The sequence below is a fragment of the Catharus ustulatus genome, chromosome 1, assembly GCF_009819885.2.
Source record: "Catharus ustulatus isolate bCatUst1 chromosome 1, bCatUst1.pri.v2, whole genome shotgun sequence".
Lineage (NCBI taxonomy): Eukaryota > Metazoa > Chordata > Aves > Passeriformes > Turdidae > Catharus > Catharus ustulatus.
The window spans coordinates 87,019,139-87,036,165 of record NC_046221.1 but is presented as its reverse complement, the minus strand read 5'-3'; the positions used below and the strand labels follow the sequence as shown (position 1 = coordinate 87,036,165).

At 39.4% G+C, this 17,027-nt stretch overlaps 1 protein-coding gene across 7 annotated transcripts in view; it reads right to left on the bottom strand.

The window, feature by feature from the left end:
* Positions 1-17,027, bottom strand: part of SEMA5A (semaphorin 5A) — a 334,133-nt gene that overhangs the window by 149,261 nt on the left and 167,845 nt on the right. For all 7 annotated transcript variants that reach the window (XM_033061171.1, XM_033061142.2, XM_033061134.1 and 4 more), the window contains one exon: positions 3,466-3,528. In XM_033061171.1, coding sequence (XP_032917062.1) covers positions 3,466-3,528 — 63 coding nt within the window. The remainder of the gene's footprint in view (positions 1-3,465; positions 3,529-17,027) is intronic.

Sequence of the window (17,027 nt, the reverse complement as noted above, 5' to 3'; positions counted from 1 at the left end):
TTCAAAGTAAAGTATTTTTTAGGTCAGGGGTGGTATTGTGTTTGGTAGCCATCTTTTATGTAGTCTTATTCTCCAGTTCATCTTTATGTCATATACTTTCCTATTTGGCTATAAAAATGTATCTGAAATAAAGAAATAGATTTATGATGTAATTTCTACTTTCGTATCAGCGTATCTGAAAAAAATGTGACTATTAGAAACAATTCACCAGCCAAGCAGGTTAGGTTGTTATTTCAGACTACCTTGAAAGACCAAGTAAATCTGAGTGCAAAGTAATTACCCACTTGCAGCAATATTTCATGTATAGGTTAACATTTTAAACATAGCTGTGTTTAATTTTTAAATACTTTTATTGAAGGTTCAGATACTAACAGACCCAGCCATTAGAATCTTAAATAAGCTAGAGATGGGACTTAATTTCAATTAGCATTATTATTTTTAACCTCTCATTGGTTTATTTCATTCTCACCAAGTGTATTAATATTTTTTCTTTCTAACATTCTCTACCACAAGTGTCAGTATGAATAGGCAAATTTATTCTCTTAATCATATCTGGTATTTTAGACTTCTTCATGCTAATGCATGCTGGCCACAAGACATAATTTTGCATGGCTCAATCTTGGATCCATTAGCTATTTTAGGCAAAAGCTTAAATTGGTAGATACATGTCTGGATTCTGAGTAACAAACATCAGCCTTCAAAAGTCAAGTGTGCATTACACTGTCAAATGTGACAGATGTCCCTATATATTTTCCCCTTCAGCTCTTTTCTTTCATTGGCTCCTAAAGTATAAACCTCAGAACAACTGATAACAGCCACAGGCAAAAATTCCATGCAGCTTCTCCCGAAAGAACAAAAAACGAATTGTGTTTCACTGACCATTATCTCAAAACTACTTGACCTGCTTCAGGGTTGAAAACCACCTTTGGGTTTCAGGGCATGCGCTCCATCAGTTAAAGTGACTTTCAAGCAATGAGTTGAGGTTTTGCCACCTGAACTTATTGCCCTCATGCTGCTCCGTGGTCAGCAGAGATTCTAGAGAAACCAGGATTTGAATGAACAACCTACCCACAGCCATCCCTGCAACCCTCCTTTGCTGGAGACATCTCTGGGCTGGCCTTAACATATTTTGACTCCAGCCTTTCCTGTGTCTTCCTACAGTTTCATGTGCCTGCCCTGAAATCTGAATTCACCTGAGAAATATTGCAGAAATGCAACCCCCAGAAACTCTGCAATTTGGGCTGCATTTATTTATACCATGGGAAAGCAAACAAGTTTTTCTGATAACAGTAACTGGAATTGTGTTTGCAAAGAGATTTCTTCTAGAGGGACAATGTAGGACTGGAATGAATTCCTCCTGATCTGATGATTCCCAGTTTTTCCAAGGGAAGGTTCTGTATGCATCTCCATCTACAGAGAGTAAAGGATCTTGCTTTAGTCTTGGAAATAAGGCAATAAAAGACAAACATCATTTGACTATCCTTTCTCTGGTCATAAATTTATCCTTGAATTTAACCTTGACCACATCCCTGAAAACAAAAGAGGCATGAAAAGTTCAAAAAGAAAGTTGTCATTCCAGCTGGGTAGGCTTTCTCAAACAGTATCTCTGCATTCTCCAGCTACTCCCATATGAAGTTTTCAGGTAACAAATTTGCACACCAAAAAAATAGCCCCCAAAAAATCCAACCCAAATGGTAACAATAAGAAGAGAAGTATTTACTCCCAGGACTTCTTTTGAATGTAATAAAGTATAAAGATTATACTCCTCCTCTAGATGGTGAATGAGGAACATGGCTATGGGTACAAATGAAATCTATAGACAAATAATAACAATACCAAGACATAATCTCAGAGGTCATTATTTGAATTGCATATATATAGTTTTACAGCAACAGCTTAACTTCCAATCATCATCTTCCTCAAAAGGGTGTGATGAGCATAAATGAAACTCTGCATGAATATAAAACTACACTAAGGCCCTTTCTTAAATGTATATCACCAGTGTTGTGCCTTTCTCCTAGCAAAATTATTTAGCAGAAACAGATGCTTTATGCTGTTGAATCAAATGTGGTAACAGCATTGTACACTGCTATAGCCTCGAATTTGCAATAACTTCCATACATCATGTTAGATCACAGTCACTGCACTGTGACTTTCAGACAAGTTGAATGTTATTCTCACAGCCTTAAACTTGGAAAATCACTGTGAAACAAAGCCATACATGTGTAATTACACACAGCATTCCTACCAGAATATTTCTACTGTACATGCCCCCTTGATCAATGCATTGTGACTACTCTATTGATGCTTGAGCATATTTCCTTGCTTCCAAGTACTGTCATCTGAAAGCTAAGGAAAAAGGCTTGAGGGATACATTACATATCGAAGCATAAGTTTTCTAGGGAAAAATAACAACTTAGAAAATTAAACATTAGCTTAAAATATGAGGTTCCAAAAGTCCTTTCTTTCTTTTCTATACCTCACAGTGTAACATGGTCCTGCTTCAGAAGTGAGGCCATTCTTCCTCTTTAATCTCAAATGTACAGTCAAACACTTCAATTTTATTATCCAGCACTTAGTGAAAAAAGAGTATATTGTTTATTGGGACAAATATGAAAGCCAGTGATTAGATAATTATGCAGAAGAGATTACTTCTCTACTAGATGACAGAGCTTTTGGAATATGTTTTTTAAGCTTTATATTTTGCGTTTTGCATAACAATAATGTAAGCAACACATTCTGCTGAATAAAAGTGTGCTCTTTGGAACTTACCACTCTTGATGTGTTCTCCCTTTATGTTATAGCTCAATTAACTTTATCATTAAACAGTATAAAAATTGAAAACATAAATTGCATGCAATCCTAATTGCTTTTATAATTAATTTGATAACTAGCTTCAGGTTGGGACAGCCGAAGGTTCCATCTTAGCATTACATATGCCTATACTGAATAATAGAAATTGCAGTTGGCCAGATAAAGAATTGGTTTTAAATACAAAAATACATCAAGTTCAATGTCTAAGAACTCAGTGAATTTAATATTGTTTTCTTCATAGCACCACTAGATAGGAAATAAAAAAGTTAATAATACTGCATCTTAAACACAGGATATAAACTGAGAATTTTACAAAGTAACTACACAGTGGTTCAAGATTTACAGCACAGAAAATGAAGTGAGAATACAGTTCACTACATATGACATACATTTAACCTTGGTGTCAAAACAGTAAATTGTTGGAAACTAATGTTGGTGGGCATTTCAGACAGGAATCCCGCGACTGTATCTCTCACCCCATGCCCCCTATTCTTTATTTCTTTGCTTACACATCAGTGGCAGACTCCTCTCCTACATCTCTCTTCAGAAAGGAAGACAGTAAAAATGCATAAGGTAGGGACTTATACGCTGACTTACATCTGCTATTAGCATAACATTTTTATTAATGCAGAACAGATGTGTCATGCTTACCTTTGATTTGCCTTTACTGTAACAGGCTCGTTTAGTAGCTTCATCACATTGCCACTCCACTGCCTGCAACCAAAAGGAATTTGTTAGAAATGCAGGTAACACAAAAATCTTCGACAGCCTCTGAGCTATCTAAGCCCATGTTTGTGTTGTGTTTCGGCTATACTGATGATTAGCTGTCAATGATCCTGTCTATAAATGCCTCTTAAGAGTTTTCTCCTTAGAAATGTAGCTTTACCGTTGAAGGTTTTTCATTAATCCAAAAGAGAGATGGCCAACGTCATGATTCACTGTACCAATCACTACAGCAGAAACAATCACAGTTACGTTTGATACTCTTTAGCCTCCTTTATTTTTTTCTTTTTTGAGGGTAAGCAGAGAGAGGAACACACAGAAAGGCTGAACCTCTTTTTCCAGCTGAGTCGAGCTGCATCACCACAGCATCTGAGGTCAGCTCTTCTGAGAAAACTTTCTCTGTGGGAAAGTGTGCCCTGTTGAACTTTTTGAAGCATTTATCTCAAGCATCAAATGGAGATTTTAGTCTCTAAAGGTATGAGTGCAGCACTAATCAGAAGTACTAAAACATCCATTCAGAGAAAGAAGCAATGGGCAGAGACATACAAGACAACAGTGAAACAGTGCACTGCAAAGCAGAAGCAATTTATCCTCATTTTTTGAGCTGTCTCACTGCTTCAACAGATTTATGTCAGGACTGTAATGCCTAGTCTGCATTACTACAGTTTCACTGCATGAGTTAATTCCAGTTATTTCCATATTTAACATTCAGCAGCTATGACTTACAAACTTTGCTGTTCAGTGGAGCAGGCTGCATGCTTAGTGTTAATGTGCCAATACATGTACATATTTGAATGGCTGTATATGCTGTGTAGTCAAAGAGCATTTTAAATCAGGCTGCATTTTTTCACCTCAACAGTGCACATCCATATAGATAAAAATAGATAAAAATGCCACAAAGCACTTCACATTTTATCAAGAAGAATTGAGACTTCTGAAGTAACCACTGCTGCCTAATTACTGAAACCACAGCCTTTCATTTTTATTTACAAGGAAATAATGAAAGACCATTTATCCAGATTCAATATAGGAAATATTTTGTACCTGTCTTTTAATGGAGACTGTAATAATAGCAAGCAGGCTGTCTAATTAATAATAGGGTGAAAGCCTAGTTAAATTAAAGGGGGAAATGCCTTTCAGAGCATTTGTGTTTCAACAAGCCCAAGAATGAACATTTTTCACTTCAAGAAAAAAAACCATGACTTATGAAAAATAATGTAATTACTTCTCTTTCTCCACCCTAATCCTTCCTTGTTACAGCATTTGCTTTTCCAATACTAAACAACTATGTATAGGGAAATATATTGAAAACTTCTGGAAGAATACACTTGTGAATCACCCTAGAATTTATAACAAACTGTATTTAGTAGTGTAAAAGAAATCTCATGCTGAGTTAGATAAAAAAGCAGCAATGACCTGACTCTTTTGACTCAGTAATGCAAAAAGAAATTCACATCCATAACAGAGATTGTAGGATGACCAGCTGAATTCCTAATCAATCCATTAGGACACACTGAACCTCCATGTTACACGGCACTAGATACAAGTGCTGAATATGTTATCTCTGAACAACACAAAAAATTTCGAATGCCCAGAGAAATGCAAGGGTTAGTTACCAGGAGGAGGTCAGAGTAGAAAGAGAGTGAAATATGGGTACAGTAATTTCACGAATACAAGCTGCACCAATTTGACTAAGATTTTGCTCCTAAACCAGAAATGCGGCTAATAATCAGGAGCGGCTAATACAACCTCAGAAGTGCCTGCCAGAGTGCTGAGCCGAGCAGCTGCAAAGTCGGCATTTTGCGATTGTTACAAATCGCTACTTTGTTGCACCGCGGGTGGAGCCTGGCTCCCTGTAGGAAGCACGGGGGGCGGGGAGAGAGGCGGGAGAGCTCTCTTTCCTCCTCTGCCACAGCCCAGGGGAGAGACGGGGGGGGCCCGGCGCCGCCATTGCCGCGGCCCGGGGAGGAGAGGGGGGACCCGGGCCGCCCCTACCGCGGCCCGGGGAGGGGGGGGGGGAGCCCGCACCACCATTGCTGCGGCCCGGGGAGGGGGGGGGAAGCCGGCGCCGCCATTGCTGCAGCCCGGGGAGGGGGGGGGAAGCCGGCGCCGCCATTGCTGCGGCCCGGGGAGGGGGGGGAAGCCGGCGCCGCCATTGCTGCGGCCCGGGGAGGTGGGGGGAAGCCCGCGCCGCCATTGCTGCAGCCCGGGGAGGGGGGGGGAAGCCGGCGCCACCATTGCTGCGGCCCAGGGAGGGGGAGGGAAGCGCCCGCCGCCATTGCTGCAGCTCGGGGAGCCGACAGGAGCCCCGCGCAAGCCATTGCTGCGGCCCGGGGAGCCGACGGGAGCCCCGCGCAGCCATTGCCGCGGCTCGGGGAGCCGACGGGGTGCTTTGTCCGCGCCCGCCGCCGGCGCCACGGGCGCGGGAAAGCTCCCTCCCCGCCCGCCGCCGCTGCCGTAGGAGCAGGGGAAGCTCCGTCCCTGCCTGCCACCGCGGGGCAGTGCCGACCCGGGGTGACCGAGCCCAGTGGCAGCGGCGGCCGGCCCCGAGCTGCAGCACCGTGCTGGACCACCTGGCCCCGTCAGCGGCCCCTAGCGGGCCGAGCCTGCACAGCCTTAGATCAGCCAGTAAACCCCGCCCTCCCGTGGTTCTGTTACTAATTGCACGCAGGTCCTCGCTGCGAACGACAGAGCGGCTTATATTCGTGTGCGGCTTATCTATGGACAAAAACCAAAATATTTGCCAACACCCAGAGATGCGGCTTATAGTCAGTGCGGCTTGTATTCGTGAATTTACTGTACTTAAAAGGAAGGTTTGAAGTCAAGTTCTTGCCAAAACTGAACTGAGAAAAACATGTCAAACACAAACAGAAGGAAAAAGATTTCATTAAATACAAAATGTTTATCAATAAATCAATTTTCAGTGACAAAATACCCAGTTTTGGTTCTAAGTCCACAGTAAAATTAATTTGAAGGAGAAGGATGTGAAATATTAAAACATTACATGATATTTCTGGATATAATAGTTAACAGCACCTACAAGAGCCCAAACAGAAGAAACTGCTACAACTAGATATAAATATATTTACTTGCAAGTTAACCAAATGGCCAACTCTCTGGGAAAGCCCTATTCATCTGCTAAAAAGGTTTAATACTAAGTGGACAAGAAATAAATGCAGTCACACTGGTAACAAAGCTAAGTCCCACCTTTGAAACCAAGTGCCCTTGGTTCCCCTGCTAGAGGAGATAACAATAGAGGAGGCTGCAAACAGAGCACAAAGGCATCTGAAGAGAGCTGAGTAGTTCAATCTGTTGTACTTTGGTTCCTAAGGCTCCCACATAGTTCAGTAATGCAGGCAAACATTTCTATACAAAGCTTGCTTTCTTTTTTCCTTCTAATCTTCAGGAAATTCAGGGGAGTTTCCCACAAAATAGAAATTCAGATATTCAACACAGTCTACTGCTTCTATACAGGAGGAAAACAGGTAGAAAACTCTTTAAGATAAACGTCATTTCAATGTGGGAAAAAAATGAGAAAAATATGTCCTGAATCTTCAGCACACAAAGACAAAACAAAATGTCCCAACAGAATAATAACAATGTGGGTTTTGGCATTAGAAGATTATGACTTGAAAATTGTCATTCTGAAATACTAGATGGACACATATGGACTGCATTATCCTAGAAAGCAAGTGCAAAACCATGTTTTCAGATATCACTGCTCTCCAGTGCTTCCCTTAAATTGACACATTCTCCTGCTTAATACTGATTGATGACATTTCCATGAAGTTCAGAGGAGGAGTGCAGATATGACATGCAAACCATGTTGGATATTTGATGCACTATGAAGATCTATATAGGTGAGGTTTATCCTGTTAGGATATATTTTTTTCTATCTTTTTTAACAAGAACCTTCAGCTTTGACATTCAAAATACAACCTGCAGCATTCAGTGTACTGGTATTAATTAATATTATAATTCTACTTAAGCTGGCAACAAAGTTCATTGAACCAATTTACAGACACTCAAGTTTGTTCACTCTGGGGAAAGAGTAAACAGGGGTTTGAAAGTCAGTGTCAGAGAAAATAAGGACAGGTCATAAACAGCTGCTACTACACATCTCTACAAAGAACACAGGTGCATAAGTTTAAGGTGGCACATCAGTTTGTTTCTTGCTAGCGAACAAAATTTACCATGACAAGGATATTATAAATCCTATGATTGATATAGTCTTTCAAGTACCCCTATAAATTTAATGTCTTGACTTAGTGTGGTTTTAATTTCCCATTCTCCTTCAGAAATACATTCTTTTATACATAAAAAACCCCTTATTTATGTAATGTAGTGAGATTTTTAACAAAAAGTCAATGTGAGCAACTCTAAAGACTGCACATGAAAGACAACTTGAACTTAACCCTGTGTACTCTGATGAGGTTCTCACAGTTCACTTTGGAACACATATTGTTTTCTTTGGTTAAAAAAAAAATGCCTGAACCACAAAGGGCCATACAGATTTGACATAAAATCAGACTGAACAAAACCAAGGGTTTGGTGCACACTTAACTCTAAGCTTGAACTCAAGTTTCAAACTGGTGGCAGGCAGCTTTTTGAAAAATCTCAATTGTAAATAACTGCGTGTTTTAAACATTGATGTTTGTAAAGAACATCAAAACTTCAGATGAAATCTCTCCTGGCATTTTAAAGGGGTAGTAGGAGGAGAGAAATTTCAGCCAGAAAATAAAAAAAGTGCCAACTCAAGAATATGTAATGAAACTATTATCTTCAAAATTATAACATTCAACACCCATATATGTTAAGTTAAAAATTACGTTCTTGAAATAAATAATATTCTTTGGAACAACAGATATATTTTAGTAACTTCTCTGTATGAAGAGTGAGAGCCTCAGTTAGAAGTTAAACTACTGTATCTTCAGCAAGTTAAACTAAGTAACTGCAAAGAAATTAACTCCAACAAAGGCTGAAATACTATCTCTAATTTAAACTTATTTATCTAAACCCCTTTGAAGAACACTAAAAGAGAAACATGGAAAGTGTAGAAACAGTAAATAAATTTCACAGAAGTAACTGTCAAGGGATTCTCTTACATGCCCAACATGCAGCTACAAAGGAAGTCCCCAGGCAAGACATCTGGAGATCCTCTCCAACCTAAATTATCACATAATTTTCCAGAAAAATTACAAAATATAATAGGAAAAAAAACCCCAGAGCCCTATGTTCTTAACTTTAATACGGCCCCTTATCTATAATTCTAACATTAATTAGTAAATGTAGACAGGAAATTTTAAATTTCAACACAGTCAATAAAGGACTGGCCAATTAGAATTATTTAAGTGAGAGATGCATTAGTTTTACTGAAAGGGCAACAAAAAAAGCGTGGCTTTCACCTGCAGTGAAAGCTGCACACATAACAGTACAATCAGACCTCCTGGGAGAACTATGTTCCCGTAGCTGCACAGATATTCAAAACATATACAGGCAGACAGGTATGCATTAATATATATATATATATCTATATATGGACTTAGAAATGTAGAAACAGAATGTACTATTACATTTCATAGAGAAAGAAGTTAATTAGTCAAGAACCAAGAAATGAACAGAACAGTATTCCAGACAGATGGTCCAGCATCTTAGGCAGATGGCTCTGCTAATTAGATACTGGCAAAAATAACATTAAAGAAGATGGTTTAATTACACAATGCCAAAAACTAACAACTACATGGTATTTCCTTTTCTCCCCCTTTTTTCACTATCTGCTTGCTTTCATCTCTTGTATCATGTATTTAAACAATACTCTGGGGACGTGGGGTAAAATGGCAATAACCATAATAATATATGTCAACAAACGTGAGCAATATCGCCTTACTGTTCACATCAAGTCCAGCCATGGAATGGCTTCAGAATGTTTTGACTTGTTTGGCAAGGGTGTCTTACAGCCTGCCTAATTAGCTCTGCACGTTGGATTCCAAAAGCTGAATTTAAAGAGGCCATAAAGGAAGTGTCGGGATTGTAAACCCAAAGAAAGAATGCAGCCACGGAGCAGCACATCAGCAAGACATTAGCAGCAAATTAGCAGCCGCAGAGCTAGTGGTGGTTTTGATGGTTACCAGTTTTAAGGCATGCTTTGGTATAATGACATCCTTGCTTCCAGCAAATATGTAAAGCCACTTAGGGAAGATTTATTCCTGTCTCTGCTTCCCAGGAGCCATTTTCCTTGTTTTCCACAGAGTCATGACCCCCATCCTTGCAGCCATTCCTGCTGGAGCTGCCGATCTTGCCAATAGGCTCCTGACAAATATCTTTGGAAACTATCATTCTCTAAATGAAAAATTAGAGTAAATTATTAAAAAGGGGCTTCCTTTTAATATAGCTCCCCCTTCTGGCTCACAAGAAAAGAGGAAAAGTTGGTTTCTGAGGATTTAAGGCATTCTGGTTAGGCTTTCAGAAGAAGTGATAGGCCAGCAGCTCATAGAAGAAGTCCAGCACCATATGGACAACTTTACTAATTGGCTACAGTCACTGCATTATTTTGCCTCCAAGTTTTTTTTGCCACATGTAACAGCCAATTTTCCTGGAAATAACATCATGTGTGTTTTCATTTGTTCAGAATCAGCTTTTACTGTTCATCCACAGTTTAAAAATTACAGTTTATTATAAAGTAAGCACTGCGAAATGTATGGAAATAAACATAAAATCATGCTTGAATTTTCCAGGCTTTGGAATTCAGTCAGAACTGAGATCCCCTGATAGATATATAATTCTGTACTTAAACCAAGTAATATCTGAAGCTTTATATGGCTTCAAGGAGCTGATGTCAACTTAATTTTATTCCAAATATACTAGCCTGAAGTATATAAAAACGTGAGAAGTACATACCCTGCCAAGTCAAGAAGCAGCCAAAGTTTTATTCATCTTATTTACTGATTATGCAAATAAACAGTTGTTGAAAATTGTTAGAGCTAATATGATAAAAGAAAATAAATTAGCCATATTAGAGAAGAATCCTAAGAAGAAGAGTTACTAAGACTTTTAAAAAACCCTCAGTGTTGGGTCACTCCACTGATTTAAATGACACAGGACTCTGCCCAAGACTGAACTTTCAAAAATGCCAGCTACCCATCCACCCGTGCATTTCCCTCTGTCTTCTGCAAGGATTTCTAAATGCCACAAAATATCCATTTGCTTTACACTTAACAGACACAGTTTTAGAGAGGAAAATGAAGTTCCAAACGTAGAAGCTAGCAGCTCTAAACTTGAGTATGTTTGGAACTAAGATTTTCAATCCTGTTCCCAGAGAGTTATTAAAAAAACCCAAAACTGTTGCACTGTGACTTTCAAAGTTTTTATTGCTCCAATCTGGCATTTTGAGGGTTTTACAGTTTTTATGGACATTTAAAAATTGAATGCAGAATTGTGCTGAAGGGGTAAAACAACAAAATGTTCTTGCACTACCAAACTTGGCAGCCATTCAGCAGGTAGGAATGAGATTTCACAACACATCTTTAATGTACATTCTGAAATTATACTACATACAGTAAATTTAATGTTTTGAATAAATTACATATGAATCCTTTAAGATTTAACATCTGTCTTTGAGTTTTGAAGTGTTTCCTGGGTTTTTTTCAAATAAGATCATTTTAGTAGGCATCAAGACCTTTTGAAAGCAACATTTTTTATTTTTTTTTTTCCAAATAGCGTTTTTAACTTTTAGATCTTAATATGTCAAGATTCTCTTTATTCCAATGAACTGAAAGGAATTTCAATATAATTTCATACTTCTCAAGCCCCTAAGGTTAAAAAAAGTAATTGGTGAGAATAGTCCTCTGGAGTGCCATAAAATATTGGTTGGGACTTTGAGCACAGGCAGAAGGTTTTTGTTTGTTTTTTTTTTTTTTCTTGCCCACATGTTCATTGCTAAGAATTTGCATGGAAATTTAAAGGAAGAGAGAGCATTGGAATTTGGGCCTGATGCTCACTTGCTGCTCAAGACACCATGCTGATGTGGGGTGCCCAGCAATCATCCTCCCTCAACTTTCAGCCACAGGCAGCCAAGGAAGCCAGGGCACTTCTGAGAACTTCCCTCCTGCAAATCAAAAACCATTCTGAAATAATTTCTGAGAGACACAGCCAACATATTGTACCTTTCCCTGGGATGTCAAAGACAGCTGTATTACAGCTTCCAGGTATGAGCTGAAAAACCACAGGTGAACCTGAAAAATACACTGGAGGATGAAATTTATAGCACCTTCTAAGTCATACTGAAAAACTGACACTACAAAAAATGTATGTTTGCATATAATTTTGTACATAATGTCACATTAGGAAGAGAAGAAAAACTTCACCACAATGTGCACTTGTCTTTTTTATTTGTTTATTTAAATGACTTTGCCATTAGGCTTTAGGGATTGCAGCTGATTCTGACATAATTGATTCTGTTAACAGTAACACCCATCTACAGTTCTAGAGAAAATGCTATGCTTTACAACTGCTATTTACAATAATAAAAATATTTTTAAAGTTAACCTATAAATGGTATCTCACAAGCGAAAAAAAATCTGTTGAAGGTACTTTAAAATGGTTTTTTTTTTCTGTAAAATATGCAAACAAAAAAGATAAAAATATTTTAGATAAATAAAAGCACAGAGGAAGTAGAATGCTAACAACAGATGAAATGCAAGAGCCACCAATTCATGCAGGTTGTCCAATGAAAAGCTAATGAAAAAAATACATGTTTCCACAGCAAGGAGACACATATTCTACACCCTTCTGCTTAAGTTAATTGCCCAGAAAGCTGATTGTGAAAATCAAGAATAAGTATTCTCCTTTCCATTCAAGGATAACACGTAAATTTATAAGACATCTAGAAAGTGGACTGGGCAAAATTGAACACAGTAAGAAAAGAAGAAAAGAAAAAATTTCCGGAGAATTGGCAACACAGTTGACGACAGCACAATTGACAGTTCACAAAGGGAAAGACAGAATAAGGAAATTTTAATTTTTGTTATGCTTAGTTTAAAATCATTGGCTTTAATCTGAAAAATGCTAAAATAACATGAAAAACAAAATAACAAGAATATGGAGAAGAATTAAAAGTAGAGAGGCAGATAAGTGAGAGTCATCAACATATAGATAATATCATGAGCTGTGGAGTTGGACAAAAAAACCCCAGCAGGCCAAAAAAAATTCTCATTAGACACAAAATGCAAAAGATGCTTATTAAAATCAGAAATCTTGAACCTATAGCTAATAGGAAAATCATTGGAGTGTAGCTGCACTGCTGAATTATACAGAAATCAAGGGTGAGAAAGACAAACAGAAGCCTCAGGACTAAGGAGGTTATCTGCTCAGATAATGAAAATGTCTTCAAGGGAACATCATGTACTCCAACCACAGTGGAAGATGCAGTGAGAACCAGGGGTTCCATAATCCAACTCTAAATCACACCTCCATCATGAAGATTTGAGAGAACAGTGAGGCTACGAAAAAGCCTGAATATAAGTGCCCTTCTCTCTTGTTTTGACACAACTGAATGAGCTGGAGCAATGTCAATGGTACACGGAACTTTGCACTTCTAGGTTATATGTTGAACATCATTCAAGTTATTAATTAGCAGAGGTCACTGACAACTAGCAACCTCGTAGCAGCAACATGAAATGGGTGGGTGATTTCTATCCAATTTCTAAAAGACAAACATTCAGATTCAAATTGGCCACTTTTTCAGGGACAATGGAACAGTTTGCTTAGAGGGAAAACACACCCCTGTTACATATAAAGGTGTTTATCTCATCCAACATTGACAAGTAATCTTATAAGAGTAGTCACTGAATCATCACATCTTAATAATTCACCTGCAAATTTTCCCTCCAATTTCCCTCCCAGCTGACCTTGTAGACTTGTAGGAAACTACTCAACTTTTAGATTCAGATCCTTTCAAGAAAAGTATCTCCTAAATTTCAATGACACAAAGGAATTTTAGTAAATATCTCACAAAGGGAGGCCAACTGAAAAATTTATTTCTGAAACAGCTGTGTAATATTCTTGTACTCCTGCAGCCTGTTTTCCATATGTCTTGATTTAGAAACTCTTTGATTGCTCCATTAGAAGAACAATATTGTATTTGGTATTTTTCTTCCAGTGTTGCCGAAAGCTTGGTGGAAGTAACTATAAGAACATGATAAATAAAACTCATTCAACAGAATGCCCAGTGCAACTGGTAATAAGGCACTTCTATGCAGCCTTGGGGCTCTTATTTCCTTTTGCAGATATCATCATCTTTCCCCTTTCAAATTACACCTTATTAACAATTTGTCCCCTGATGAGTATGTTATAGCTCTTAGCTCTTTAGCAGTGGTTTATACTGGAAGCTAGTTTATAAACAGAAACTATGTAAAATCTATTACTAGGAATTATTTCTTAAAAATTCTCCAATGCTTTTTCTCCTGAAAATATTTTTCAGTCAGTGCTACAAATCCCAGAGCTTTTACTGGAGCAAAGCCCTCCAAAATCAAAGCGAGTTTGTCTAAATAGAACAGAAGAAAGGCAAAAAACTTGTAAATATCCTTAATATCCACTACAGAAAAGGGACAGCCATGCAGCAGTTTAGAATATGAAGCCCCCTTAGCATATGTCTGAAACACTGAAGAACTTAAGAATTAGATCAAAGTCTATTCATTTTAGTTTTTACTGTGAATTGTGAAATGGGTTTGAAACTCAGATCAGGCTGCTCTGAGAGCACCTCTACAAAACTGCAAAGTAAAAAAAATAAAATTCAAATAATCAAAATTAATTTTCTATTTTAAGTGCAAGGTATATAAAAATGAATATATCTCAGTATTCTTGAGGGGAAAAAATAGAAGACAATCTTCATTTCCTTAAAAAACCCCAAGCAAAACCAACTGACCAAACAACAAACAACAAGCAAAATAAAAAAAAATGAAAATTAAAGTAAAAATAATTTTAAAAATCAAACAAACCACCCCACCCCCAACCCACAAATAAAAAAGAACCCAGCTCAAAAACAAAAGAACAAAAAATTTGCTTGCTCTGTATGGCAAGTAAAGCCTGAGCAGACACATCCTTTTGGCCTGGCCTTTAACTGTGACTGAGGAACCTACATAACCCTCTCCTCAAGTGCAATAGAAATTTCACATCAGCACCAAGATTAAGACTGGACAAAAAAATTTATTCTTTCCTAACCATGTTCCTAGAAATAGCACAATTTTGGGCTACATTCATCCAGACTATCAGAATTCTCTATTAAAGGTGGTGCTTTGAATTCAGATATTTTCAATACTAATCTGTCAGTTTCTGGAAAAAGCAGAGGGAAAGTAGGACAGAAATTGAAATGTGTGTACATTTAGAAAGTATGCCAGAATGTAGGCAGCTTGGGTGGCTGCCAGATGCCCACCCAGCTTCTTTCTCATGAATTCATTTTATTGACAATTAAGAATAGAGTCTGATGGTCAGAAACAGACATAGCTAAAACAGTTTCCCACCACAACCAGCTTTTCACAGGATCAAATTCATCCCTTCACTCTGGACTCTACCTCCTCCTCACCAGCAGGACAGGGATTTAGAGAATAGGGAGCCATAACCTGTCACTCTCCCTTCCCCACAATTTTCTCTACTCCATACAAAATTCATAGGTAGAGACCTTTTTTCTTTTAAACCAAAATTATTTCAAAAGTTGCAGTTCTGTTAAAAACAACTTCCCATTAATCCCACAAAATCTATACTACAGTGAACTGCAGCAAATAAATTTCAGTGTGAGTTGCGTGCAAGCAAGGACAAGCCACTTCACTGAGAAACAGCGGAAAAAAACCACCCTAAAAATCTGAATGTCATATTATTCCATGTTGAGATTATTACATGGTTGTGTACATTACAGCAATACATTACATACATGTATATATAAAAATTATGTTATTTTAAAATTAGATTATTATATATATGTTTGCCCATTTTTGCTTCCAGTTTGTACTTTTTTTGGTGAAAGTTTGTGTGCTCCAAATCATGTAAAATCCAATGTGAATATCTTCATCCACTATGCTCTCCATTTGTCAGAAATCAGTTTGAGGGAAACAATTAACTCTTAAAAGTATTGATTCTGATGGACACTTTGTCACTTTCATTGGTTTTAATCATGCTTCCAAAAATATATGCCTGCTCCTATTCTTACACAACAAATTGGATCAGAGTGAAAATGAAGAATATCCATTAACACACATTTTTATAGCTAATTAATACACCTTTAGTAAAATAATCTGCTTCTTACTCTTCTTGGAACTTCCCAACTTTCTGAAACCTCCACCATTCAGACTGAAATCTTCCTCTGCTAGAGAGGGAAATATGAGCAAAGTACAGTAAATTCACGAATACAAGCTGCGTTGAGTATAAGCCGCATCTCTGGGTGTTGGCAAATATTTCGGTTTTTGTCCATAAATAAGCCGCACCCGAATATAAGCCACTCTGTCGTTCGCAGCGAGGACCCGCGTGCAATTAGTAACAGAACCGCGGGAGGGCGGGGTTTACTGGCTGAGCTAAGGCTGTGCAGGCTCAGCCCGCTAGGGACTGCTGACGGGGCCAGGTGGCCCAGCCCGGCGCTGCCGCTCGGGTCCACCCGCCACTGCCACTGGGCTCGGTCACCCAGGGTCGGCGCTGCCCCGCGGTGGCAGGCAGGGACGGAGCTTCCCCCGCTCCTACGGCAGCGGCGGCGGGCGGGGACGGAGCTTTCCCGCGCCCATGGCGCCGCCAGCGGGCGCGGACAAAGCACCTCGCCTCCTCCCCGAGCCGCGGCAATGGCTGCGCGGGGCTCCCGTCGGCTCCCTGAGCCGCGGCAATGGCGGCGCGCCCCCCCCCCGTCCTCCCCGGGCCGCAGCAATGACAGCGCGGCCCCCCTCTCTCCTCCCCAGGCCGCGGCAATGGCAGCACGCGCCCCCCCCCCCCCCCCCCCCCCCCCGTTGTCACCGAACCGCGGCAATGGCGGGCCCCCCCCCCCCGTCTCTCCCCCGGGCTGCGGCAGAGGAGGGAAGGAGAGAGCTCTCCCGCCTCTCTCCCCGCCCCCCGTGCTGCCTGCAGGGAGCCAGGGCAACACAGTAACACTGTAACAATTGCGAAATGCCGGCTTTTACTGGCAGGTGCTTGGCTCGGCGCCCTGGCTGGCACGTCTGGGGTTGTAAATGTCAGAAAATTATTCACATATCAGCCGCCCCCAACTATTAGCCGCACTTCCGGGTTTCCACCAAAATTTTTGTCAAATGGCTGCGGCTTGTATTCGTGAAATTACTGTAAGTTTTTTTTTGTAAAAATGAGAGTACAGAAAAAAAAAATCAATTGTTTTATTTGTATAAAAAACCTGGTACTTTTGTTTCACACACACAATCACAAAGTGACTGGGGTGAAAATAAGATAACATAGGCAGCTTTTTGAGAAGTATTCTGTGCATGACTGGAAAAAACTTTTGATTTTAC